This window comes from Cololabis saira, chromosome 21 (genome assembly GCF_033807715.1).
Source record: "Cololabis saira isolate AMF1-May2022 chromosome 21, fColSai1.1, whole genome shotgun sequence".
Lineage (NCBI taxonomy): Eukaryota > Metazoa > Chordata > Actinopteri > Beloniformes > Belonidae > Cololabis > Cololabis saira.
The window spans coordinates 13622344-13649362 of record NC_084607.1 but is presented as its reverse complement, the minus strand read 5'-3'; the positions used below and the strand labels follow the sequence as shown (position 1 = coordinate 13649362).

The 27019-nt window shown below is 37.1% G+C and overlaps 4 protein-coding genes across 8 annotated transcripts; 2 read left to right on the top strand and 2 right to left on the bottom strand.

The window, feature by feature from the left end:
• Positions 1-243: 243 nt before the first annotated feature.
• On the bottom strand, positions 244-4213 carry snrnp25 (small nuclear ribonucleoprotein 25). The gene is made up of 5 exons (XM_061711266.1): positions 3385-4213; positions 931-1021; positions 727-832; positions 573-647; positions 244-484 (listed from the first exon to the last, which is right to left on the bottom strand). Exons 1-5 carry the CDS (start codon positions 3613-3615, stop codon positions 427-429), a joined length of 561 nt encoding a protein of 186 aa, XP_061567250.1. The 5' UTR covers positions 3616-4213; the 3' UTR covers positions 244-426.
• Positions 4015-7432, top strand: polr3k (polymerase (RNA) III (DNA directed) polypeptide K). The gene is made up of 3 exons (XM_061711267.1): positions 4015-4223; positions 4341-4428; positions 7192-7432. Exons 1-3 carry the CDS (start codon positions 4113-4115, stop codon positions 7317-7319), a joined length of 327 nt encoding a protein of 108 aa, XP_061567251.1. The 5' UTR covers positions 4015-4112; the 3' UTR covers positions 7320-7432.
• Positions 7220-16195, bottom strand: cdip1 (cell death-inducing p53 target 1). 3 transcript variants are annotated; one of them, XM_061711265.1, is made up of 6 exons: positions 15251-15345; positions 13316-13351; positions 12704-12845; positions 11863-12015; positions 10579-10855; positions 7220-9364 (listed from the first exon to the last, which is right to left on the bottom strand). In XM_061711265.1, the coding sequence occupies exons 3-6, from the start codon at positions 12777-12779 to the stop codon at positions 9253-9255; spliced, it is 618 nt and encodes a 205-aa protein (XP_061567249.1). In that variant the 5' UTR covers positions 12780-12845; positions 13316-13351; positions 15251-15345; the 3' UTR covers positions 7220-9252. The 3 variants fall into 3 exon arrangements, with proteins under 3 accessions (XP_061567249.1, XP_061567248.1, XP_061567247.1); XM_061711264.1 differs by lacking the exon at positions 15251-15345 and adding an exon at positions 16159-16195 and having other exon boundaries at positions 7223-9364; positions 11863-12018; XM_061711263.1 differs by having other exon boundaries at positions 7223-9364; positions 11863-12018.
• A 1653-nt stretch (positions 16196-17848) lies between these two features.
• Positions 17849-24847, top strand: mgrn1b (mahogunin, ring finger 1b). Of its 3 annotated transcripts, XM_061711795.1 has the most exons (17): positions 17849-18158; positions 19501-19619; positions 19779-19867; positions 19954-20100; positions 20646-20763; positions 20850-20916; positions 21038-21081; positions 21172-21219; positions 21509-21577; positions 21692-21851; positions 21955-22064; positions 22198-22412; positions 23542-23653; positions 23741-23786; positions 23866-23970; positions 24322-24367; positions 24624-24757. In XM_061711795.1, exons 1-16 carry the CDS (start codon positions 18071-18073, stop codon positions 24360-24362), a joined length of 1578 nt encoding a protein of 525 aa, XP_061567779.1. In that variant the 5' UTR covers positions 17849-18070; the 3' UTR covers positions 24363-24367; positions 24624-24757. The 3 variants fall into 3 exon arrangements, with proteins under 3 accessions (XP_061567779.1, XP_061567778.1, XP_061567780.1); XM_061711794.1 differs by lacking the exon at positions 24322-24367 and having other exon boundaries at positions 24624-24847; XM_061711796.1 differs by lacking the exons at positions 23866-23970; positions 24322-24367 and having other exon boundaries at positions 24624-24847.
• The last annotated feature ends 2172 nt before the right edge of the window (positions 24848-27019 follow it).

The following is a 27019-nucleotide window of genomic DNA, read 5'->3' as shown; positions in this document are numbered from 1 at the left end:
TCCCGGAGCTGGTTCAGCTTCTCCTGCTCCGTCCTTTCTAGATAACATACATGCAGACTAAATAGTGTTCACTTGTTTTATAATACTGAATATTCAAATTCTCTAACAACTTCCTTCACTGGAAAATGCAACAAAACATTCCTGGTGTCATGGAGGCACCATAACAGAATAACACCATAACACCATAACACGGAGACATGGATATGAAATACAAAGTTCTGATACTTTTAATATTTACAGACCTTTACATACAAGGAGTTGAAAAAAAAGTCTTGATTTTATTTACATTAAGCCACTTTATGAGCCAAAACATTTAAGAAAAAAAAGTATAATAAAGCTGTCCACAACACGCAGTAGTTCAATACTGCCAAAACTGCCCAGGAAATTGTGTTTTTCTTTTAGTTTGGCTCCCAAATGTTGGCTGTGTCACTTTTTTCTGAGTCTCTTCATGAATGTCACTTCGTCTCTGTTCCTGATCCCATAACTGAAAACATATAAACATTCAAAGAGAAGCAGAATAATCAGCAGTGATGTTAAAACGGTTACATTAATTCCTCATTGTTTAAACTCACTCTTTAAGTCTCATTGTGTCATCTTCCAGCTTCTCGCCCTGAAATACCAGATAATAGGTTCTCCAAACATATCTCCTGGGAATGAAAATAGGGAAACCACACTGTAATTATGTTTACGTTGCATTCATGTTGATGTGTTTGTGAATTCTCTTACCAGCTGACATGTTTCACTCCACCTTCTCGCTGCTGTTTAAGCTCAGTGAATCTGCAAATGGCCTTCTTCAGATCAAGAACAGTAGCGTTTTGCACCACTACTATGGCTTTTTTATAGTGTAGAAACATTTTTAAAAAAAATCATTAAAAAAAACAAGTACAGTAGATGCATTCTAGTTTGAAACCCAATAATCTCCATACTTACGCATTGTTTCACCATCTGCTTGTACAACCTTCACGGTCATCGCCTGACCGTACTCCAACGCAATCTGGGAATTCACCTCTTCCAGAGTCACCTGAAGAAACGATGATCCAGATTCAGAGAATAAGAACAGGACTGTTTTCAGAGCAGAAGAGATGAAATGATTGACAGTTTTAAAACTGTTCTTATTATGCAACGTTTGAGAGTAATCCTGTTTTGGAAAGGTGAGTGAGGACTGGTGTCAACACTGCAACCGACTTCTCATTTTGAATCAGCAGATGTGTTCAAATTTAGCTGGTGCTTAAAATTCACTTTTGTGATTGTTGGCATTATTTCCTGAGGTCTTACAGAAATGTCTGTGACTTGCTTTGGTCAAAATACTGCAGTTTCCTTTGTGACTTTTTAAGCTTAACTGAGCTTTGACATCTTCCACATCTTCTCCCTCTGGAAAATGCAACAAAACACCCCTGCTGCCATAGCAGCTAGTTTCTGAGGGCGGGGTCAAACTCAACTCAATCCTATGGTTTTATGCAGCCTACTTTCTAAATACAGCAAGCACTAGCTGGATAATTCTTCTACGATCTGGCTTTGTGATGTCACTGAACCCTGAAAATCTGAGCAGCTGACAGAATGACATATTTTCAGACCCACAGTTATACACCAAAGTTAGTATCTTACCCTTTGATCCTGTGTGTTTTGTGTAAAAACATAATACATATTATCTCATTGTTGTAGTTCTTAGTGTAAGGTAAATAAATACAAACTTGGACAAACAACATAACACAACTTTTTTACATGTTTGTAATGAAACAACAGTGAGGCCAAAAGGAAAAAAGAAAATCACAAGGGCAATACTACGGTAAGTGCTTGCGGGATTCAGAAGCCTGTAGATCCATCTTCAGCAGCAATTAACATGAATTTGTTCACTCCTGTGTGACTTCCTCAGTCTCTCACGTCATTGTGGGGAAGGTTTGGTTGATTCTTCTTTACGTTCATTCAGTTTATTAAGGTTTTGGGGCATTTTTTCAGGAGGAGTTCAACTGGACTGAGCACTAGACCTTTACAAGCCATTCAAAAACCTTAGTTCGCTCTCTTTTTCCCACCATTCTGATGTAGTCTTTGTGTGCTTCAAGTCATTGCATCCCTCAGTTTCAACCAAGGTTTAACTGTCAGACAAACAGCCTTACATTTTCCTGAAGAATGCTCTGGTATACAGCAAAGTTCACAATCAAGTCAAATACTGCAGAGAAGCCAGTTTCTGAGGTTGCAAAACAACACCAAAACATAATTGTTTTGGTCTGTTCAGACGTGGTTTTATTCGGTTTAATAACACTCCCACATTGATGTGTGGCAACAAACGCTTCCCTTAGACATTTCTATTGTCTTTCCCTCTTGACATTGTGTTTAAAGAGACCCGAATGATCCCATGCAGCAAATGCAAATGCTAATGCAAACTTTTATGGAGGTCTATAAAGTTATAAATAACTATAAATAACAAATATAGTTTGTTATCTTTACATTGTTAATTTCAGTTTTTATTTATTTTTCATTTCAGAAAAACTTTTGTTTTCATTTTTATTTCAGTTTAGTGGATTATTTTTTCATTATTTTAGTCTAAGTCTTGGTTAGAGATAATAACTCTACACCTGCTGATACTCAGTTCATAAAGGGCTGATGATTAACTGCAACTTACCTTTTTAAAATCCCTATGGAAGCAGTGAGGGGGTTATTTAGCATTGCTCACATAGTATGTTTGTGCACATAATTAAAGGGAAAAAACAGGATTAAAAGAAAGACAACGCGGTTGAATTGGTTTGATATTGGATGTTGGATATTCGACGCAATAAAACTTGTGATACATAACACTGATTGTTTTATGGCTGTTGAATTCATTAAACCTCATTAAATCAGCCCATAATATGATTTTATAATAATTACTCTCTTGTGATATATAGTCTAGATGACCATGAACACATCACAAGCAATATGACCAAAATCAGTGGTATGTATCACAAGTTTTATGGGTGTTGAATTCATTAAACCACATTAAATCAGCCCATATATATGATTTTTAAATCAGCCCATATTATATGTCATATAAAAAAATAATATAAAAAAATCATATATATGGCATATGATTTTTTTATATGATTTTTTAATAATTACTGTTTTGTGATATATAGTCTAGATGACCATGAACACATCACAAGTGGTTTGACCAAAATCAGTGGTATGTATCACAAGCTTTATGGGTGTTGAATTCATAATATCCAATATCCAATATCAAACCAATTCAACCGCGGTTGAAAGATATCACCAAGTAAAATGATAGGGTTGTGTTATGGTGAAGTCTTTGCTAATGCTTTCAAATACAGGAAATATAACTCAAGCTCAAGTAAAAAAAAAAAAAAAAAAAAAAAACTAGTTTTGCTCCTCTCCTGAGAGGCAACAGATCACCTGGATTGGCAGATCGCAGAGTAAAGGGTCCTGCACAAGTCGAGCAAGTCCTTCCTCGAATATATCCAGGATTTCTGAATGTGGAAGATTTTCCTCATCTTCCTCCTGGGCGTCCGGGGAATCCGGGGCATCTGGGGATGGGTGGTGGGTTTGGATCTCCTGTTTCAGCTCCTGTTTCAGCTCCTCTTCTTGTCCTCCTGCCCCTCCAGCTGAACTCTGCTCTGCCTCCATCACCACGAGCACACACCCAGCAACTCACTGTATCCGCTAAAAGCCCTTCAAACTAACGGCAAATGACTGGGAAAGTGCTTGCCAACACCCGGAGTGGTTAATTACTTCAATGCAGAAGGCAGGACATCTAAAACATAGAGTTTAGAATGACCTGAAATTAAGTCAAATTGAAATCTAAAAATCAGCGTGTGCATCATAATTCATGTACCGGAGGAATAGTGTTGCTCATTACAAAGGTTCCTCTAGAAAGTAAAACAAGACGCTATTATATGATTTATTTAATTACATTTTGAACCAACTCATGATAATTTGCTATTAATTGTGTAAATATTTATGTTTTTGCTTATATATATTTTTTCAACCGGACCGGAGATCGCTTCGTTCGTTGTTTCCCACCGGCACCTAAAAATTGCAGCAGCGGTTTCCGCTGTTTCGCTGCTCACGTTTGTGTCGACCTGTTTAAAACTGCACTTTTAAAGATCTGGGTATCTGGTAACATGCTGATGTTCTGTCCGACTTGTGGGAATGTTCTAATCGTCGAAGAGGGGCAAAAGTGCATGAGATTCGCGTGTAACACCTGTCCCTATGTACATAACATCACAAGAAAGGTGAAATCCGTGTGAAACCTAAACACGATTTATACACACCGCTTGCCGTCTGGACAGTTTCCCTGTCTTTTCCCTGGTTGTTTAACGTTGTTTAAACTTCCCTGTTTCCTGCTGCAGGTAAATAACCGCAAGTATCCCAAGCTGAAGGAGGTGGATGATGTGCTGGGAGGAGCGGCCGCCTGGGAGAACGTGGACTCAACTCCAGGTAAAGTGGCACTGGAGTCATTTATAGGCTTTAATTTATTCCTTCGTTCGTTTTTGTTTATTTCGAACATGTATAAAAAAAACAAGAAAGATAAAACAAATACAGGTGGGCATTCCACCACATAAAGAAAAAAAAAAACATCAAAACACATTTTATACTATACACACATTTTTATAAATATATATCATTTTTACTAAAATAACCTGTTTAATACAAGATATAAGCTCTATCATAAATATAATATAACTATGATATAAATATAATACGTATATCTAAGTACAGGACTGTCTCAGAAAATTTGAATATTGTGATTTTCTGTAATGCAATTACAAAAACGAAAATGTCAAACATTCTGGATTCATTACTAATCAACTGAAATATTGCAAGCCTTTTATTATTTTAATATTGCTGATCATGGCTTACAGCTTAAGAAAACTCAAATATCCTATCTCAAAAAATTAGAATATTCTGGGAATCTTAATCTTAAACTGTAAACCATGATCAGCAATATTAAAATAATAAAAGGCTTGCAATATTTCAGTTGATTTGTAATGAATCCAGAATGTATGACTTTTTTTTTTAAATTGCATTACAGACAATAAAGAACTTTATCAAAATATTCTAATTTTCTGAGGCAGTCCTGTATATAATCATACAAAGACAACATGACAAAATAGCAGAACACACACAGCTGGTGATCTTTAAACACAGTCTTCACTTTTATACCTCAAATAAACCATTTCTTTATATTTCTTCTTAAATTGTTTTATGTTTGTACATCTTTTTAACTCCAAATTCAAACCATTCCACAGTTTAGTTTAAAAAACATTTAAATAGGTTATTTTTATTTTATTTTTTATTTTTATACAGAACTGTTTCTTTTCTTTCTCTACCTCAAACTGCTGCACTTTAAATGTTTATTCTGTATCATAGAAATTTTTGTTTTATTGTTTATTTTACTACCAAAGAGCGATATTACCGGAGTCAAATTCCTTGTTGGACAATGTTCGAACCTGGCCAATAAAGCTGATTCTAATTCTGATTCTAATTCCACAAACTGATACAGCAAAACTTATTTTTGTTGTATGCACAAGTAAAGATTTGAAGTTTAGGTTACCCCTTAAATTATAACCCCCTTCCCTCCCAATAAATAATTTCTGAATGTTATCCGGTAGTGAATGGTTTTTTGCTTTAAACATTACTTGTGCAGATTGAAATGCCACTAAATCCATGAGTTTTAGTACTTTAGACTGTAAGAACCGTTACCGTTTTAAGTTTCACTAATACACTAAAGACAGGGAAAAAAAGTAAAAAGGTAATCCTTTTTTATTATTATTATTTTGTTTAGTATATGTTAGGTTCCAACAGCATTAACATCACAAATGTTTTAAAAACAAGCCTGCCCCCATGCAGTCTGTTGTAATATCTTTTTAAATGTACCTTGCAATTTTAAGTATATTTAAGGGGCATAAAGTCAAGTTCCCTGGTACTTTTGACTAAACGGCTTGTATTGTAGTAACATTTGATCAGAATACTGTATAATGCTATAATTCGAGGAATTGCATTGTACACTGTTAAGCCGCCAAAGTAAAATAAATGTTTGAACTCACTAACATGATCATTTCAGTTTAATTTAAACCGTCTCAAAAGGAAAGGCGAGTTTATTTGTATAGTACATTTCATGTTCACGACAATTCAAAGTGCTTTAAATACAAAAGGTTTTAAAAAATGAATTAAAGTAAAAGTTTAAAAGCAGAAATTAAAGATAGACATCAGTTAAAATGAATTAAACAAAAGGGCTGCAAACATATTTAGCTATCTTTATGAAAAATGAGGATCAAATGGAAGTTTAGTATATGCACTTGTTCAGTGGCTTTAGTAAAATGGGATACATTTGTAATAATTCTGCATAATTCCATTATAAACTATGAATTAAGACCGTTTAGTTAAGGTTTGTGGTAGGGCTGGGCGATATATCTAGATTTTAATATATATCGATTTATTTCGAAACGTGATATGGTACGAGACAATATCGTTTATCGATTTAAAATTTTTTTTTTTTTTTTTTTATTTTGTGCTTATTTTGTGACAAATTGACTTGACTGTTTTATTTGAGATTTGCACAAATGTTTTATTTGCACAACTATCAACCTCAGTTGAAGTCTGCCTGTTACTGTATTAATTGTACAGTGTATTTTAATTTAATTGTTATGATGGAAAGGGATATTTGTTTTATTTTATTCAAGAAGCATTTTTATTCTATATATGCAGGCAGTTTATTTTTATTTCATTTGTTTTATACATTTTGATATTGTGCAGACCTCTGTTAATAAAAGGAACCTGTGTGACATTTGGCACGAGGCTTTGTATTAAAACTGACTTTTTTTTTAAGGGTTTGCCTCAGGAAAAAAATGAAGCTAACAGAGATGCTATACTATAATGCTTTGGGGGAAACCCCAATTATGGCATAGAAAAAAGAGATATATATCGAGTATCGCCATTCAGCTAGAAAATATCGAGATATGACTTTTGGTCCATATCGCCCAGCCCTAGTTTGTGGTCTTGTATGTATCCCACTCTCATCTGTTAAAGTATTTGATTACTTTCCAAAAAAAAAAAATAATAATCAGCAACTTAAACTCAAAAAGTACATAGGTTTGAGGTAGAGGCTGGATATACTTAATCTTTGATGTGTTTTGTAAACTCCAAAATCTGACATTCCAAATTTAGAGTTTTGTTTTGTTTTGTTTTATTTCTTTACAGAAAAGTGTCCCAAGTGTGAGCATCCTCGGGCGTATTTCATGCAGATTCAAACCAGATCAGCAGATGAACCCATGACAACTTTCTACAAATGCTGCAATGCCCAGTGTGGACATCGGTGGAGAGATTGATACTCTGAACTTCTATTGAATGAGATTGATTTCCGGTTTTTGCTTTGTCTTCAGGCCCTGTTTGCCTTCTTTGAATGGTATTCATTTTCCAGACATTAAACATTGAAATGAGATTCCTTCATAATGTTTATTGATAAAATAGTGCCTGTATACAACAGTCAGATACATCGCCTTACATTACCACGGACATTTAGAGCAATGCAAACCAGCAGTATCCACAACAATACTATCATCGCAATGCAATCCTTCAGTTTAACAGGTATTTTCTTGCCCAGCTCTGTCAGCCTCCAGGAAAAAAATAAAATAAATTCAAATTCACATATCGGGGAGCCATCCAGAGAGAATTACTACTTTTTTTTTGTCTAGTTCAGACTGCACCTTGTAAGCATGACTGATGAATGGACATGCTGTGGTTTAACAGTCTGTGTTAAATGTTAGCAGTATATCCATGGGAATTAATCTCTTTTTGCAAGTCTGAATTTAATAACTTATTTGAAGCTTTCTCTTAGCAGATAGCTCAATATTGTCAAAATACATTTCTATCAGTAATCTAACATGCATTTGAGCAATGCAAGTATTAAAAGGACTAATGGCAAGTGTAGAAGGTGAAGATTGAGATGATGGCTCTGCTGCAAAAAAGAAATAAAAACAACAGTAAAATCCCTTACTACCTCCAGTGAAAATATAATCTACCTTTTGGGCAGTGCATCAACCCAGATCACAGAACTCACAAACATTACTGAGATGTCATGCAGTTTTTCTCTCACTAACCCAAAAAAAGCGGACTACCATCTCCTCAGGTAGGTCCCGTGCACTCTAAAGAGTAACTATGGACTGATTCAATCAAGTAACAAAAAACACAAGCAAAAGCCTAATTATGCATTGGTTTTACCCATGAAATGATTTTTTTTCTTCAAAATCATAAGACCAGGGTTAAGTCTTTAGGATACAAAGGAACAAAAACATTGATTTCAACTTAAAGTGCAAATATTATGATCAAAATTAAGTAAATTATACACAGAGGACAAGGATGAGTAACAGCTAAACAGTAAGGTGATTTACATGTGGCTGTGTTTTAAACCACCAACCTACTCACATGGTGTTTTCCATTTTGCAATGCAGTTGTTATACCCCATTAAAGTACATTAAATGTACTATCCCACAATACTTTACTTAATGATGCAGTGAACCGTTCCAGTACTGTGTGACGGTTTTGTTCTGCTGATAAACTTGTTGCATCATTTTTTTACTGCCCTTTATGACGACCATGTAGAGTGCACTAAAGAGGAAGTAGGTGTGATTTAAGGACACAGCCATGAAAAAACTGACAGGAAACCAGAAAAGTAAAAGTAACTAATGCATCCGTTTAAGTGGATGATTTTTTTTCACATTCCACAGGTGATGAGGGAAAAAAAAGCTACATCTGTTAAAGCAAGATGATTAGACACAGACAAAAACATTCAGTTGTTAAAATAACATCTCAAATGAAATTTAAAATCAAACACTTGTTTAAATGAACTTCTGAACAAAATTCACAGGTGAATTTGGATAAAGTGACAATGTTCACAGTTTTCTCTTAAAGAGGCTATCATTTTTTTTTGTTTGTTTTCTTACTAATTCACATGCATAAATGTCACAAGAATGGTGGCAGGTACACAATTATGTGTGCCTACAGCCAATGTGTGCCACCTCTTTATTATCCTTCATCCTCTGCAGTTCCATCAAAGATTTGTACATTTCAAATTAGTTTTTATACATTACAGAAGTATGCTGAAAGATATATACAGAAAATATCCTGTGAACTAATGAGAAAACTGCACTTACTATATAAGAAGGCTACACAACACTATGCAAAAATGTGGGGGTGTCACTATCTGCAGGGGGAGCTGTGAGTTCATCTGTGCATGTACATGGCTCATACAGCTGTCGGTGGTTAGCAGATACGCTTGTATGTGTAAATGTAGCCCTTACAGCTCGGGCAAGTGTGTGTCACATCCTTAAGGTCATCAATCAGACAGGGAATCAAGCAGCAGCCGAGATCACAACTGTGAAAGAAGAATAAACAGCAGAATATGTGGGATTTTGTAGTAAAATGAGACGCACAGAAAGGTGTGTAATAAAAAAAAAAAAGACAAATGATGAAACTTCACATTTGGAATCTTGTTGACAACATCAATGGAACCATTCTTAATATTTTGACATCAAATATTTCCACCAAGATTTTAAACTATAGACTGGTAAAGGCTAATGTTATTAAAGCTCCCTAGTTCTTAAGAAAGAACCAAACATGTGAAAAACTATGGGGCTGTGTGGTTTGCATCATGATAATATCAGAGGATGTAAACAGGAAATCCTGTGTACAGGACCTTATTTGCTGCCCGCATGATTGAAATACCTCTTTCTCTAGATACTCGTCAACTATGTGTGGTACACAATCCCCCAACTGGAAATGATAATAAGAGCAATGTGCAAAAATTATATAAAAAGATATCTCTAAAGTAGAGAATTGAATGTTTTCAATGGAAACAGTGGTAGAAGACTTGCTCAATGACCATAACTTAAGTGAATCTAAATTCATATAAAAAAATTAAATACTATCTAAATACATACGGTACTATTAATAATCAGGCTATGAAAGATCCAAAATCTTCATGGCATCTAGCTAACTCGTGTCCTGGCAACAGGACATGTGTACACATCTAAAACCTGCTCACAGCTACCTTGGTAAATGCTAGCAGGACAGTTATAATAGTGTAGAGATGAGTAGTAACGCATCATCTCATATTTATATGACCCACGTGCTGAGTGCAGAACGAGAGTGTGACTACGGTTAAAATATATGAACATAAGCTCTATTTTCTGACAAAGTCCCCTTTAATACATTCACTTTTCTGTTAATATAACTGCAACTGAGCATGTTGTCATACCTGAATGAGAATATTTCTGTAAAAATAAAATAAAACATGCCAGATCCATTTAAAAAGGCAGACACATGATATTTTATTCAAATAAATCATTTTAAGCTGTCCTTGATCTTCTACCCAGTGGTTATTCTTCCCAACATTTTCATCACAAACATCAGTATGACAAACATCTGAAAGATGCTGCTTTTACAGACTGATGAAGCATCAATGTTGTATACCATAAGCCTGAATGGTAACATAGTGACAGAGAGCCTTGTTCATTTCAGTCGAGTAAAAGATTTTGTTCATAAAGCCTCAAAGTGACAACATAAACCTCCAACCTGTGACATACTTACCCAACAAAGAAGCAGAAGAGGCAGAAGAGAGTGTTCATGAGACCGACATCGTGGGAGATTCGGGTAACAATTGCCTGCGAGCAGTGCGGACACACGGTCTGGACTGGTGATGTCTGGAAGATTTCTCCCTGCAGTACCGTCACCGTGGTGGCTGTACCCGATGGAGCCAGGACGGTTGCTGTGTGTCCTCCCATGTGTGTCCACGGACCTGGACCAGGACCCATGTGCCCCGGCATTGGGTGAGGAAAGTGGCCGGGCGGCACTGCGTACGGCCCACCTGCAAATAATTAATTCAGGAACCTAATTAGAAACCAAATTGTACAAATGTGGTCTCCCCTTGCACAAAAGACGAAAATATTCAGGAAGCAAATACATTCAGAAGCAATGACAGCGTTAGCACATCCAGTGAACCTTTCTTTACATACCATTTCTTTGCTAGCAATATGATGGCCCTTGTTAACATATCTTACGGCAAACAGGAATGCTTCCGTGACACGGTGAACATTTTCATCGCAGCATAATTCCGTCATCACATATCAACCTGATAAACCCTTGGTTTACTGATAAGTGAAGTGTGACAATAAAGCCTTATACTTCCTGAACTGGTCACAAAGCAGCCTATAAACCAGTCAAACTGGCCGATTTGCTTTATCTGTTCTGATGCAGAGTCTGAACTGTTTTCTTTGTTCTGTGGGTCTGTTTTTATACTCTATGCCTTAGAATGCAATTGCTGTGAAAACATTTTTATTTTTTTCCTACAGACTCATTACTCCGGCACTTTAGAATCAACTTGTACATTTTTTCCTTTAATATCATTTGCTCTTTTGTATTGCACCAATCACCACAACAAATTCCTTGTGTGTGTTAAACTACTTGGCAATAAACTCTGATTCTGATTATAATAAAAATGTCGGGAATAAATCAACCAGAGATGCTAAACAGTGCAGAACATGCTCTAAAAACTACTCAAAAAGTACTACCTCCCTATCAGATCAATTTTCGTGTAAGACATTTCTCCTACTGAGGCCTCCTTAGTCTCTGGTTTCTGTGCTGAAAATGCTGGTACTGGGACATAACTGTAACCAGCATATCTGAACTGTTCACTGAAAAAGAAATGTTCAAACCTTGAAAGCTTTAAATAAAAGTAATACGGCTATGTTAGTCTGTGTTTTATTATAAGGAAAGGTTATTTAACGCAACTGAAATTGTATAGAAACTAATGACATCGGCTGACAGTGTGATGACCTTATACGTCTATTGGTATCCGCAGACAGACTGTATCACCTTGTGTTGGAGGCATGGGCATCGGCATGGGCATCGGCATGGGTCCTTCTCCAGGGACATGGGGGGGTAGAAAACCTGGGTGTGGACCTTCATAGGGTGGAGGACCATAGTCTGGAGGAAGTGGATGCCCCTGGGGAGGACCAGTTCTTACAACTTCTGAAAAAAAGAGGAAAAAAATAGTTACAGTGAATACAGCTCTGTCCCTGCAAAAAACATTTTGTATCAATTTAAATATTTCAATGATGTCCCTAACAAAATATCTGATACATAGTTCAAATGTCTGAATTTGTAATTCACGCATCCTAGTACACTGCACTGATGGCAGCCCTTTTGATGTATTTTATTTTATTGTTATTCAAGCTACCCTATGACAGCAGTAAGTGTGACATGTCACCCGAGCTCCTCTCTGAGATCAGTTTCACTGCGTCTCAGGTGTAGGACTTCTGTCCATTATAATCCTTTAACCAAGCAACAGTGGTAAGTTTTCTGAAGCTATAATTTGGAGTTGCTCTTCAATTTCAAATGTTTTGACACAAGACAAACACAAAAAAAAATAAAAATGTACCGACTTTTGTTAGAAACATTGCCTTAATTGTGATTCTCATGGCAAAAAGGGATGAAGGTTATATTCCAAATCAAAGTGGATGGCAGCAAATATTGACAGTTCAGATATGAAATGAACACATTATACTATTGATAAGCATGTAAGAAACTTAAACTGAGCACATATAGATGTGCTTTCTATCAAAATTATATCTCACAAAAAAATCAATTATAGGCAGAACTTTTCCTGTGAATACTTGTTAACATTCACCACCATCCTGCCTGTTTGGTTGTTTACCGGGTTGTCCATTCTTCTCTAACATGAGGGGGGCACTGGGACCCCCTGGGTACGGAGGGGGAGGATCACTCGACATGCTGGCCGGAGGTCTGGGCTGGTGGATGGGTTGGACAAGCAAGCAGCAATCACTGTGTGTTTGCTTCTAAGGGAGAAAAGGAAAAACAATTTGAGGTCTTTAACTCTGCTGTTAAATACACTCTTAAAACCATCGTAAAAGGTAATTAGTCAAGGTAATTGCTGACATCAGTCTGCACTAATTATATTTTTTTCTACTCTTGCTACAAATTAAGGTTTTTTTTCTTGATGTTGTTTCACAGAGGATGATGTTACTTTATTACTAATCATTTAAAAAATGAAAAGGGGAAAGGTTTTCCACAAACATGAAATATCTTGTAAATGTTCACCCTTCCGTCCTGAGAATTAATGACACAATCCCCATCAGTGTGATTGAGAAAAACAAATTTGGGCAAAATAAAGACTAGACAATAAAGACTATTGCAGCCACAAGGAGTAGTGAGGGTAGTATATAATTTCCTTTCATTAATTACGGTACAACTGTTATAATCATAATTTCCCTAGTTAGACTCCTTCCTGAGCAACAAAAGACTTTACCTTGGATTTAAGGATATCTGGTCATCAGACAAGATGCTGCAGGCAAAGGTAGGAAACAAAGAAGACAAGGCAATCACGTGAACGGAGCAAGAACACAAAAATCAGCAGTAAAGTGTAGAAGGAATATGGTTAAAAACATAAATAAAGTGGGAATACTTCTCTGTTCTTTCTCAGAACTCAAGTATAAACATGAATTACGTCTTTATCTCTGCCTAGATAATGTAAGAGCTGGTTGAATGCAGAATGCAACAAATGTCTCTGGAAGTTGATCTAATAATCAGAGCATCTTTCAGCAACATAGCTGAATCAACCATTGCTTTCTAGAATGAAAGACAAGTAACTTCAACAAAATAAAAGAAGGCTCAAGCACACATATTACATCTGCAACCTTTAATTTTGCAACCAGACCAAGTGTTTTGACATGATCCTGTTTCAGAAGGCGTGTGTTTACACAATTAAGGTTTCACAACTCGCCTGTGAGCTTAAACCTTATTTTACAGTTTTTTTTTTCTGAAAGTATCTTTGCAAAGACAGCAGGACTGCAGGTAGCATTTTGAAAACTGAAAAATAGATCACTGTTCAACTACTACTACTACTACTACTACTACTACTACTACTACTACTACTACTACGTGGTTAAAACATAATCTTAGGACCAAATGCTTTTGTGTTTGATATACATTTACTTCAAGTTAACTGTGTGCATTATACTGTGTATGAAACACAGAACACAACACCTGTGCAAGACAGCCACCAAACATAAACAAAAGCTTTTTCCTCCCACAAGTGAGTTTAAATTACGTGCTATTACGTTTATTCAATTTAATTCTGTTTATTTCTTGTTTCACAGAGACAGTTTCTTCCCCCAAACTGTTGCTCTGATGAACTCTCATCACTCATAGAGTCTCAGAGTAATCAATAATAATAACCACAATCATATGCTGTAACAATTCACCTTTCAATAACCATGTCTACCTCACACTGCTGCACCTTTTACTTAAAAAAAAAACATTGTATGTATGTTAATAAGAGCTGTCATTTGTCTATTTACTGTACAGTGAGCCAAAATAACCGGAGTCAAATTCCCTGACTTGTTTGACCTGACTTGGCCAAATAAACAGATTCTGATTGTTTAGGTCCTTGAGGGGCATGGCAACCATCCACATGCTGTACAATTGGCCTAACATGCATTGTTATGATATGCAAAAAAGAAAATCAGTGTAATTATTGGTTGAAGCAAGTATAATATACTTGCTTCAACCAATATTTACACTGATTTTTTTGGAAATCGATTTAAAGTCCGGCTCCACGTGCAATCTCATAAGTTTTAGTGTTAATACTTAAAGTTGCATTCATATACTGTATGTATATGTAATGAATGCAACTTTAACTATTAACAATAAAACTTATGAGATTGCAAGTGGAGCTGGACTTTAAATCGTTTTTTTTTTTTTATGAAAACAGTGAAAAAAAACTCAGAAAAAATGTCACAGCTCAACAACCAGCGAGCATTAGTTATTTTAATCCCGTTACAGATAATCCTGTTGAAAGCTACTTGAACAATAATAATTTAGTTACGCAAAACATGCCAGAGGTGCAAACGATTTCACCCTAAACTGGTGCATTTTTCAACAGCAAGTGCCTCATATTATTATATATATATGTATGTATATGTATGTATATATATATATATATATATATATATATATATATATATATATATGACAAAGTGGTTAGTGCTCGGCTGTTGAGGAAACTGGAGGGCAAATACAAGTGTTAATGTTTATATTCAACACACACTAGCTGTCCTTAGCGCAGCAGCTAGCAGCTAGCTGACGAGCGTCGTCGTTTTTATGCAAGAAAAACGCAAAAAAAATGTAGACGTGAGGCTTTACAAGAGAAAAGCAGATTACAAAATACAGTAGGACAATTTACCTGTGTCGGCGGAAGCGTCCTGAGCCCACAGAGCTGCTGAAGTTGTTGCTTTAGCTGCTCCAACTTATCTGAGCAGAGCCAGCCCCCCTGAAGCCTGATTTTTTTTTAATTCGACGCAGAGCCTACGCCGTAAGGTACGGCGTGAGTTACGCGGCGACGCGCGTCGTACGGTTCAGTCCCTGCGTAACCTACGCCGTAGGCTCTGCGTTGGTGTAACGCGGAACCATAAATCAGCTTTGAGACGGATTGACACTGACGTCATCGACTCGTCAAGTACGCGGTGTTTTGATTTTTGCTCAAAGATTTAATTACACCACGCTAAACCCCGGGGCCAAAATACATATCCCAAACACAAAATACATATTTACAGGTCGTACAACATCCGCACGAATTTATCAAAAGTTGATGAATGGTACTGGATGATTTACCACAACAACAAAATGAACTGAACGTACCTTTGTCATCTCATTTAACACATTATTTATGTGAATCGGGGGTATAATGTCAATGCGCCACATTCCACGTTCTTTCCGCGACTTCGTTTTGGATTACAATACAGGTATATAGAATAATCGTGCAATATGATTTGATTTTATTTTGAAAATACATACCGGAAAGGGTTATCTTACTAGTTGATTAAACTTACAAAACATACAGAACAGTAACAATTGTTTTGTCAGAACTACAACGTCAGCACTACAACGTGTATATTTTGTATTTATATATATATATATATATATATATATATATATATATATATATATATATATATATATATATATATATATATATATAACAACAGTAACAACAGTGATAACAGGCACATGTGTTCAAAAAATAATGTTATCGATTGCTGATTTTCCCTGAAGAGGAGATAAACACACACATATAAATCATTGATAATTTACCTTTATTGATGAAGGTAGAAGAGTGTCTACCAACTTGGAGCTAAGTCATCCATAGAAGATTCCATGCGAAATGTCCTAACCATAGATATATATAAAGGCCTTTATATATGTCTATGGTCCTAACAAGCTCAATGGTTCAGTGGAAATGAGTGGGACATGTCACTGTTGCCCTCTAGTGGGCTTTATGGAAAACTGCAAGATAGAGTTGCACAATTCCGGAGAAATTAATTAAAAATGTTTAATAACAATACAAATAATGTCTCTGTCTTGTGTGTCTGTCGGTACTGACTTGTATATAGTGCACATGTTTTTTTTAATGATATAGCTTTTATCTAATATATTAATGTAATTTTATTTTTATTTCCAGGTAATTTATTTTTGTATCTCTTTCTTTCACCTGGAGTTTGATCCACCCCACCTTTTTCTGGTTAATACCAAGTTTGGCAAAACCAAAAAGCCATATATACAAAAAAAAACAAAACAATATATATATATATATATATATATATATATATATATATATATATATATATATATATATATATATATATATATATATATATATATATATATATATATATATATATATATATATATATATTAATAGTTCTTTGAGTTTTTTTTTGTGTGTGCATAGGTGTTAGTGAGTGTGTTTCCTTCACCAGCCCTCTTGACAGTCTCGCCATATTTTATTGATCCATATATAAGAAACAGAAAAAAAAAATGTCTTTCTTTTTTTACTGACCCTTGAAAAAAAAAGTCTACTGAATCAAATCCCTTGTTTGTTTCCACAAACCTGGAGAAAAAAGTTGATTCTGATAAACTACTATATTTGGGGTTATTTAATCATTCACTGCCATCTCGTTTCACAAATTATCAGCTGCAATATCTAATTTGTGGTGTCAATGGGGGAAAAAACAGTGTTGCTGCAATGTACAGTATAATGTTGTGTAATTCAAATAATGAAATTGCTTTTGAATTATTGGATAAGTGAAACTGAACTCAACATTATTTCAATGATATAAACACGATTTAAAAAATAAAAATAATCTCTACTACTATCTAGTGGTCGCAGTGAGAAACTTCAACATGTGAATTGGTCAAGGTAGTGTTAATGCAAACATTTAAACATGATTTCCGGTATTTTCATTGAAAATAAATCCGCCTTATTTAGTTCAAAATACAAACAAAATTTTAAATGAATTATTCCCATTGTGTTCACACTGGTAGCACCTACGGTTTCGTATAACTAACTTATAAAATATGCAGTGTGTGTTTCACAGTTCATGGTGTGCTGTGCTGAAAAGCAGGCCAGTGCAAAATGTTCAATCCCAAACGGGGAAATTTCAAAGTCCAGCAATTTTCATAATATAGTCAGTACTCCACACTCCTTATCAATTAAAAGGGGCATTTATTTATGTCGTATTTGTTTCGCCTTATGTCCTTGTGCCGACCCCGTCCGCTTGGCGAATCTCCGCTCACCCCGGCGGCCGATCCCTTGACACAGAACGAGCGTCTTCAGCCTGAATTATGGTTCTGCCTTAAATCGACGCAACCTACGCCGTAGGTTACGGCGTAGTTTCGCGGCGACGCGCTCCGTACGGTGCGTGTCGCCGCGTACCTTACGGCGTAGGCTCTGCGTTGGTGTAACGCGGAACCATAAATCAGTCTTTACGTATCGGTGGAGACAGCCAATCACGTGGACTCCCCGCTACATTAGCACAGCTCTGGCAAAACAACATCTCCCTCACTTTGTATCTTTGTTCGAGCCACAAACCAAAGGCTGGAAAAATGTCAAATTGACGCAAGCTTGTATTATTTTGGTGGATGTTGTAGCTGCCTGGGTGTCGGTCTCGGCCGAGGTCAGAGTTGCTTCTAGCTGGTAGTTAAATATCTGCTCCTCCCGAGAAAGATGGGCTCCATCCTGAGTCGCAGAATCGCTGGTGTCGAGGATATCGATATCCAGGCCAACTCGGCCTATCGATTTCCCCCGAAATCTGGTAAGTAATCAGCGGCGGCCCCTCGGTTATATCATATATCCGAAACTTATAGACAAACACTCTACTCGGGTATTTACTCGCTTGAAGCCTGAATTATGGTTCCGCGTAAATCGACGCAGAGTTTACGCCGTAAGGTACGGCGTAACTACGTAGGCTCTGCGTTGGTGTAACGCGGGACCATAAATCAGCCTTAGTCGGTCGAGTGCAATGTTGTTCCTATGAAAGATCATTGGCCACATAGATTTTATTTATTATTATTATTATTATTATTATTATTATTATTATTGCAAATTAGCAATAGCTATACACTCTATGTGCAGAACATCAGTTGCTGTCATTGTACTGAAACTATGTTTAAACTGCATTTATCAACTAAACATATCAACATATCAACTAAACCAATAAAATAAAAATAAATTATTATTATTATCTCAACTCACTGTTGATCAGAAAAGGTTGTGATCTGTACAAAACTGCCATTATGCATCAGACACTCAGACACAGTAAATTTTCAACCTTGTTGAAAGTTGATGGGGAAAAAAACCTGCCTAAAATGTTGAAATTGACCCCAAACCCCAAATGATTTTCAGGTATTAATAATCTGTCAGTTTAACGTTTATATCCCTGACTGTGTGTGTGTGTGTGTGTGTGTGTGTGTTTGTGTTTGTGTGTGTGTGTGTGTGTGTGTACCATATTTTCTGGACTATAAGCCGCACCTGCATATAAGTCTCATCCGCTCTATTTGGAAAAAAAAAGATATGCAAGATATTTATGTTGTTAGATTAGATATTTACTACATGTAAAGAAGGATTTTGAACTGTAAATGATGTACATGTTTGTACCTAAGCAGATTCTTTCCTAACAGTGTCTTTTAACACGGCAGCAACTTTTGCTGACTAAAACGGGACAGAACCAAGAGAAAATAACCAGTATTTATTTATCTATTTATCTGTTTGAAATCTGCTTCTACCTACTTCTATCTGCTAAAGAAGTAGCGTATTCTTCTTTGCATTTATTTTGTCTTAGTTTTGATTTGAATTCCGGTTAGAGCGCCCCGAGCCGTGGAAGAAAAATCCACAGAACCACAAAACCTTTGTATAAGCCGCACGGTTCAAAACCTATGAAAAAAGTAGCGGCTTATAGTCCAGAAAATACGGTATATATATATAATATAAAATATATGATTTTATTTACTCTTTTAAAATTATTCACCACCAATCGGACAGTTATTGATTTCTGTATATTTTGTTCAGTTTGCTATATTCCTGCCTCTCCGGTGACCACATCACCGGCTTTATGTTGCTCCCAGTGTCTTAATAACTCACCTTTTTCTGCTCTCCAGGGAATTACTTTGCCAGCCATTTCTTCATGGGGGGAGAGAAATTTGACACACCTCATCCAGAGGGATACCTCTTTGGGGAAAACATGGACCTGAATTTTCTTGGAAATAGGCCAGTGCAGGTAAAACTCAAGCTCCTTCAACTCTAAGTTCAGCATTGCATAGTTCCCACAGTGATTACAATACTGTGAAGTAGTTGTACATATTGTGTCAATGATAGTATTATTAAACCACATCAGTTTGTTTATAATTAAACATGACTTTTATTGCTGCTGTTTTAGTTTCCGTATGTGACGCCTGCACCTCATGAACCTGTGAAAACCTTGAGGAGTCTTGTTAACATCAGGAAGGACTCTTTGCGCTTAGTGAGGTACAGATGTTGAGATACTTGTATAATGCAACCGTTTTAATGCAAAAAATGTTTTTCTTCATATTTGGTAACTGTTGTAATTTCAGGTACAAGGATGAATCTGATCCGTTGGTGGAGGAAGGTGGAAAACCAAAGGTTCAGTACAGTGTGGAGTTCACCTTCGATGCCGATGCTCGGGTAGCCATCACCCTCTACTGCCAGGCGTTTGAGGAGTTTTCTAACGGGATGCCTGTGTAAGAAATGGATGTCGTACCTATTGTTTTTTTTTTTAACTGAAACTTAACTACTGAGAATCCTACCAATCCTTCATTCATTAAATTTCTCTCTGAATGGATCAGATTTTTCTCTAAATCATATGTCTTTTCAGAGCTACTTAATTTTAGTGTAAAAAATTGTGCCACAGATATTTGTTATCTGTGGTGAGATTCAAGCTCGGAGCACAACATCTAGAATAGATGGAGTGGGTCCATAGCAACAAGCTGTCACCATGGATACTGAAGATGAGACTTAAATGAAAGTAACAGTCTGAACTGAAGTTACCATTTTATGATGAAACTTGAGATCGTGTATTTCTTCTGGTGTTCTGTATTCTCAGGTTTTATTTTCATACTGTTTGATGGAATGCAGAAAGTTGATCTTTTCATCTCAGCCTCTCCTTTTGGAAACTGTATGCTGGAAAAAAAATACTCCCCTTTTTAAGTTTGCTTGAGGAGAATCAATCTTATTTTTGCACTGAAGTGATGGACTTGTTTCAAGACCAAGACTCTTGTACGCGTAGGTACACTCCGAAGGATCCATCCATGGTGTCTGAAACGGTGCATTACAAGCGAGGTGTGAGCCAGCAGTTCTCCATGCCATCTTTCAAAATTGATTTCACCGAGTGGAAAGAGGAAGATGTAAGTTTGGAGTTAGTTAATAGATCACTAAAGTGGCATAGGAGTGCATAGGAACATATTTAACACATGTGTGATTTTCTTTGAAGCTGAACTTTGACCTAGATCGAGGAGTGTTTCCCATGGTAATCCAGGCCGTGGTTGATGAAGGGGATGGTAGGTCACCAGAGCTGCAAAACACACAAGATGATACATCTACTGTTAATATGAACAACTATGTTAAATCTCGCAATAATGGTCTTAATATTGCTGAATTTTTTTGTCCTCTTGATCCCAGATTGTCTTGGTCATGCTCATGTACTGTTGGCAGCCTTTGAAAGAGTGAGTATAGTGGATAAAAATAAGTAAATAACTGAAATGTGTATGAAGCATTTTTTGAGCTGAATTATTGTTTTTTTATTTTACCTCCAGCATGTTGATGGCAGTTTCTCCGTCAAGCCACTGAAGCAGAAGCAAATTGTAAGTGTATAAATGCACTTGTTTCAGTGCTGTCTTTAAATGTGTTACACAGCCAGTTATCTAAGTTAGGAATGGAAATGTGTTATCAAAAAATATCTTTATATTGGTGTTCATAGAGTGGGGAGTCATTTTGGATGCTGAGGACTGAGCATCAGTGAGATACTGACTCACTTGATTAGGCATTTTAAAAACGAGGAAGATTAATCATCATGGTTCAAGGGACATTTGTACAGCATCTCAGCTCAGTTTCTTCATCATAATAACTGCAGTTTTGTATGAATGTTTCTAGGTGGACCGTGTGAGCTACCTCTTACAGGAGATCTATGGGATCGAGAACAAAAACAACCAAGAAACTAAGGTTATATAGAACACAATTATCATATTTGACTCATGAAAGGTGTGCCATGTTTGATATTTGTGCCTTCTTGTTTTGCTCTTTTATATCTTTTTTTTTTTTGGTCTTTCTTTGCAGCCTTCTGATGACGAGAACAGTGACAACAGCAATGAGTGTGTTGTTTGTTTGTCCGACCTGCGAGATACACTCATCCTGCCCTGCAGACATTTGTGTCTCTGCAACTCCTGCGCGGACACTCTGCGTTACCAGGCCAACAACTGTCCCATCTGCAGGCTGCGTAAGAGGAGTAGCATTGTTTCACTTCATTGAGCAGGTTTGATATCGCTACCCGGTGAATTCCCATTATTACCGTGTTAAGTTGTACCTCTGTTTCTCCTCAGCTTTTAGAGCCTTGCTGCAGATCAGAGCTGTGAGAAAAAAGCCTGGAGCTCTTTCTCCCGTTTCCTTCAGTCCCGTTCTTGCACAGACTATGGACCACGACGAGCATTCAGTACGGTTCATGCACATCTTGCACATTAAGATTTGTTTATTTCAGCTCTACCTCTTAGTTATGGTTAATGGGGTCACATTAGATGTTTTTTATCTTATTTGTGATGTAAAAGTCTGTATTTAATTCTTTGCAGAACTCTGATTCGGTTCCTCCTGGGTTTGAACCCATCTCACTGTTGGAGGCCCTGAACGGTCTGTGCTCAGTGTCTCCTGCCATCCCGTCCGCCCCCCTGTATGATGACATAAACTTCTCTGGGGGTGTGGGAGGTGAAAGCCGACAGCTGAGCTCACCGGAGCATTTAAGTGATGGAGGTCTGCAGAAAGGCAAAGTCAGCAAGTCACCTGACAGGTGATCTTAGCATGAGCGTGTTTCTGTTTACATGCACGAGGAAAGAGGGTCATAAACGTGCAGAATGCAACCATTTAGTCAGATTTCAATATTAAATTGATTTCAAAGTCTGACTGTACAGGTTGTAATTTACCAGCATCTGCTCCATAAATACTCCCAGTCACTTCACTCACACCTTAAATCATTATTTCATTTTTTTAAAGATCATTCACACCCTCATGTCATGACTGTCTAAAGGATAAGATGTGGAATCAACAAGTGATTTTTCTTTTGCTCACTGAGGTGCTGTAAAGAAAATAAAGTTCTGCACGCACCTCCCATCAGACATTTTTCCACACTTGTGTTAAATGTCTTCAGTAGCGTCGGTCATGACCACAGGCTCTGGGGGTGGGGGGCATTCTGGGTTCACACCACTGTGTGTGTGTGTGTGTTTAGGGGAGGGGAAAAAACCATCCGAAGGGAAACTGAATCAAGTACAGATGTGCAGCTTATTGGAAAAGATATTCAGTCGATATTAACTTTGACGTCAACGCAGCACATTCAAATTTATCAGAATAACTGTTAATGATTTGGTAATAAACTGACAATTATCTACAGATATGCCAAACTACTGTTGTATTTTAAAGGAAAGGGTTAAGGAAGTGATTATTTTAATTTGGTATCCATGTTTAATAAGAACTTGATACTGTATTATATAGTTTTATTTCCCTTCCTAAAGCTTTACTTTGTTGTGTGACCGTTTATCTTAGAGTAAAAGGAAGAAGTGGGTTATTTTTGTAAACTGTCTGTCTTTTAATCAATAATTTATCAACGAATCAATGCGGTCAATATGGAAAACATTAAAAGTATTGCATTAAAGTCGATGCTCCTAAAATTGAGTTTAAGCACTAAGACAGTTGGAGGTCTGGAAATTCAAGAGACTGTTCATGGCCAGTTGTCGGCTTTGAGCTCTGCTCCGCGTGTGGGATGCAGATTCCTTCTTAACGGAAAGATTAGTCATAACAAAACTCTAGAACGAGGTTGTGAATCTAATTGGTCTGATCATGTACATTTCTGTTTTTAACTGAATTGCAGGTTTCTGCCTGTGTTTTTCTGATTCTTAACTGCTGCGCCTCCTCTTCCCCTCCAGCACCCTCAGATCTCCATCCTCTCCCATCCAGGAGGAGGATGAGGAGAAACTGTCAGAGATGTCTGACGCTCAGCCACACGCACTTCACTCCAGTAGCCCCGCACCAACCGAGGTCAGCCCCCGCCTCACTGTTTCACATTTGACCTTTGACCTTTGACTCTATCACAAACTCCTTTTTTTTTTTTTTTCCCGCTTCCAGGGCACAGCGACCGAGGATGTGGTGGAATCTCTGTCCCCAGATGACGGTGAGTTGATTAATTTGGCACTGTGTTGGCGGTCGGTAAGTAATGTGTTTTGACATTGTCGCTGTCCTGGGTGATCCAGAGGACAGGATGCATTCTGGAGGAGACATCCTGCAGGACTGCAGCAGTGAACACTGCAGCTTGACCAAAACAGAGAGTGACCCAGCGGGTGATCTGTCCTTGCCTGGTGAGACATCCTCTATCAGGAGGGCAAAACAAACACCTGTCCGTAGAGGATCTTGAGATCTTTCACACAGGAAAGGGAGTTTGATTGTTAAAGTGTAGATCACCTGACAGCTCAGATTATATAACCTACTGCCGCTCTTTAAACGGACAAAGCTGTCTGCATATTGGTTGATTTTGACTCCGTTAGAGGTTACATTTCCATTGTAGTTTTTTCTTCTTTAATCAAAGACTGTCAGGCTGTGATTCCTTGTGCTTTGCATCTAACCTGTGTGCTCTTGCCTCTGTGTGTTTCCTAATGCTCCTCTTTTCTTCCACGCCATCCTTTCTGTCTGTGCTGCCTCACTTTTTGCAGCTCTAGGTCCTGATTCCTGCTCTATTGGCATGGAGGAATAACTGTGGTATGTAGGCTTTCCTGCCTGCTCTCACTCTTTATGGGTTCTACTTCCCCATCTGAATGGGATTTACTGCTGTCTTATTTCTTCTAGAGAAAATAAAATAAAAGTTTGCAGCAGTGAATTTAATACTCAAAGCAAACTTTTAAATGTCTGCAAAGCCGAACTGATGAGGGTTAAGCTGTCTCTTGTGCTTTAGTCCTCCCTCTGAAAGCTCGACGGGGAACTTAACTTTGAGCTCTGTTATGTTGTTTCTTTTTAGGATCATCGGAGTCAACAGAAAGTCTGAAAAGTCAGAGCACAAACTGCTCCAGCCAGCCTCTTCTGTGTCCCACGGGGAGCCTTCATATGGAAGACGAACACCTCAACCACTGACTCAGACCCAGTTTTGCTTCACAAAGGTCACCAGTCCCTTCATTACTCTCATCCACGTCCCAAATACTCCCTCCCCCCCAGCCAGTGCTCGTGTGATGAGAGCAGACGGAGAAGAACAAGGTTGTTCCCATCAATGCCCCAACCTTAAAGCAGATTGAAATGTAACTGCTGCACAGATGTCTTTGGTACCTTATTCTATGACTGGTGTGTGAAGAAAGATGTTGTTTCATCAGTTTTTGAAAACATTTTCATCAACTCTTTCGGTGTTCAGTTGTGTGTCTTGGCCGGAGTTGTGGTCCTGTGATGTAAATTCCAGAGAAATTTCACTACCTGTCACGGTGGTGCTTTTGAAGCACACTTAACCTTAAATGAACTGTTTTAATTTCTTGACACTAAAAACAAAAAGATTTATAACTACCATTTGTGTTTAGATATTGTCTTCATTCGTAAAGCTCAGTAGTTATGATATTGGTACCCATCTTTCCCTGTGAGGCTTATTGGGTTATGAGCAGAATTTTGAAACCATATTTTTTTTTTATTTAACTGTGTCCATACGTGGTTATTTTGCACTCCAACAAAATCGTCAATTATCCATTCCTTTTCAGCGAAACTATATTATAAAATGATTTTAAGTAGTCTGCCGTTTTAAACATCATGTCTTTTTATTATTTCAGATGTATCTGTATATGTTATCTGCTAGAAACCTGTGTAGTTATTTCAAAAATGATATACTTGCATAATAATACAGAAAGGAAGAAAAAATATGGTAATTAAACTAGAACCATTTTAACATGCAGTTTATTTAATACTTTGATAATCAGTAAGAGCTAAATATACACATCCTAACAGCTTAATTCAAAGATAGATAAAGCCTAGTACAAGCTTAGATACTCCACCTACATGTGGATTTGGTTTGGCACAGCAAGCTTGTCCTTAACGTGGCTGATCTTTTTTTTTTTTGTTTTTTATGGCAATGCCAGTTTTTGTTTCTGAAATAGCTGCACAACAGGGGTAACGTTTGTGCGGCTGCAGCAGCTTTACTGACCTTTGTCCCGTACGTACGTGTAACACCACGCATATAGATCGATGTGCCTTGAAGTGATATGGCTGCCTGCTTGTTGCAATTGACATTAGTGTTCTTACAAATGCTACAGTATACAAGAGTTTCAGCCCCATAGACATGATTTATGCAAAGGTTTCTGTTGCAAACGTTGCGCTACTGGAAAATTTATCTTCTTCTTATCATTGAGCAATATTGCCTAAAACGGTCTATATTTACTTTGTCATGGGTAAACATCAGGTATATGTTTTAACAGTACCCAAGTCCAGCTGCAGTCTTGTAATCTGTGCGTTACTGCAAGGAACTCATCCAATGCAATAGATACAAACTTTGCATTTCAGTCCATGGGCTTGCATTTGCATGTGATTTATAGAGGCTTATACCTACCAGAGCTTTTAGTTACAGCAGTTATTTTAGTCTTTATTCCCTACTCTTCTGTGCCATTTCAACTCGACACTGTGCCTTCCTGTTCTGACCACTGTTAGCCTGGTATCCAGGATAACTCCTCAGTAGGTGGGTAGTGGCTCTCTGTCTCTCTTTGTGTATACAGCAGCATGTGTATAACAATAAAAAAAAAGTAAAATCTACTCGACTGCCTCCTGTTTTCTAAGAAACCAAGCTTTTTTTAAGAGTCTTTTACACTTCAGAGGGACATGATTGTCTAAAATTAGATCAAACTGCCTATGAACAAGTAGAGCAACGCTTTGTAGGAAGAAGCTGGTGTAACATGTAAAATGTTTTGGTTTTTTTTAAATGCAAGGAGAAAATGACGACTAGGTGATGGAAAATTGAGAAAAAAATAAATATAATAGGGGAACACAAAGTCCCAAAAGACAAATATATGTTTTAGATTAGATTCAACTTTATTATCATTGCACATGTTAAGGTACAAGGCAACGGAATGCAGTTAGCATCTAATCGGAAATGCTTGTGCAGCAATAAACACAATGTTCAGCATATACACATATATACAAGTATGTATGTACACAGTGCAGATTAATAAATACTGTTATGAGGTGCAGGTCAGACATGAATGAGTGATAATATATATTATAAACAGATGAGATGTGATTATATGATTTACAACAGATTTGAGTTACAGTATGGGTGATTGCAGCATTCCCAGTGTGGAAGTATTTACAGTAGTGCAAGGAGGTAGTTGGTAAAAAAGTCCAGCGCAATTATATTATGTACAGATGTGCAGAATAGTGCAAAGAGTTAGT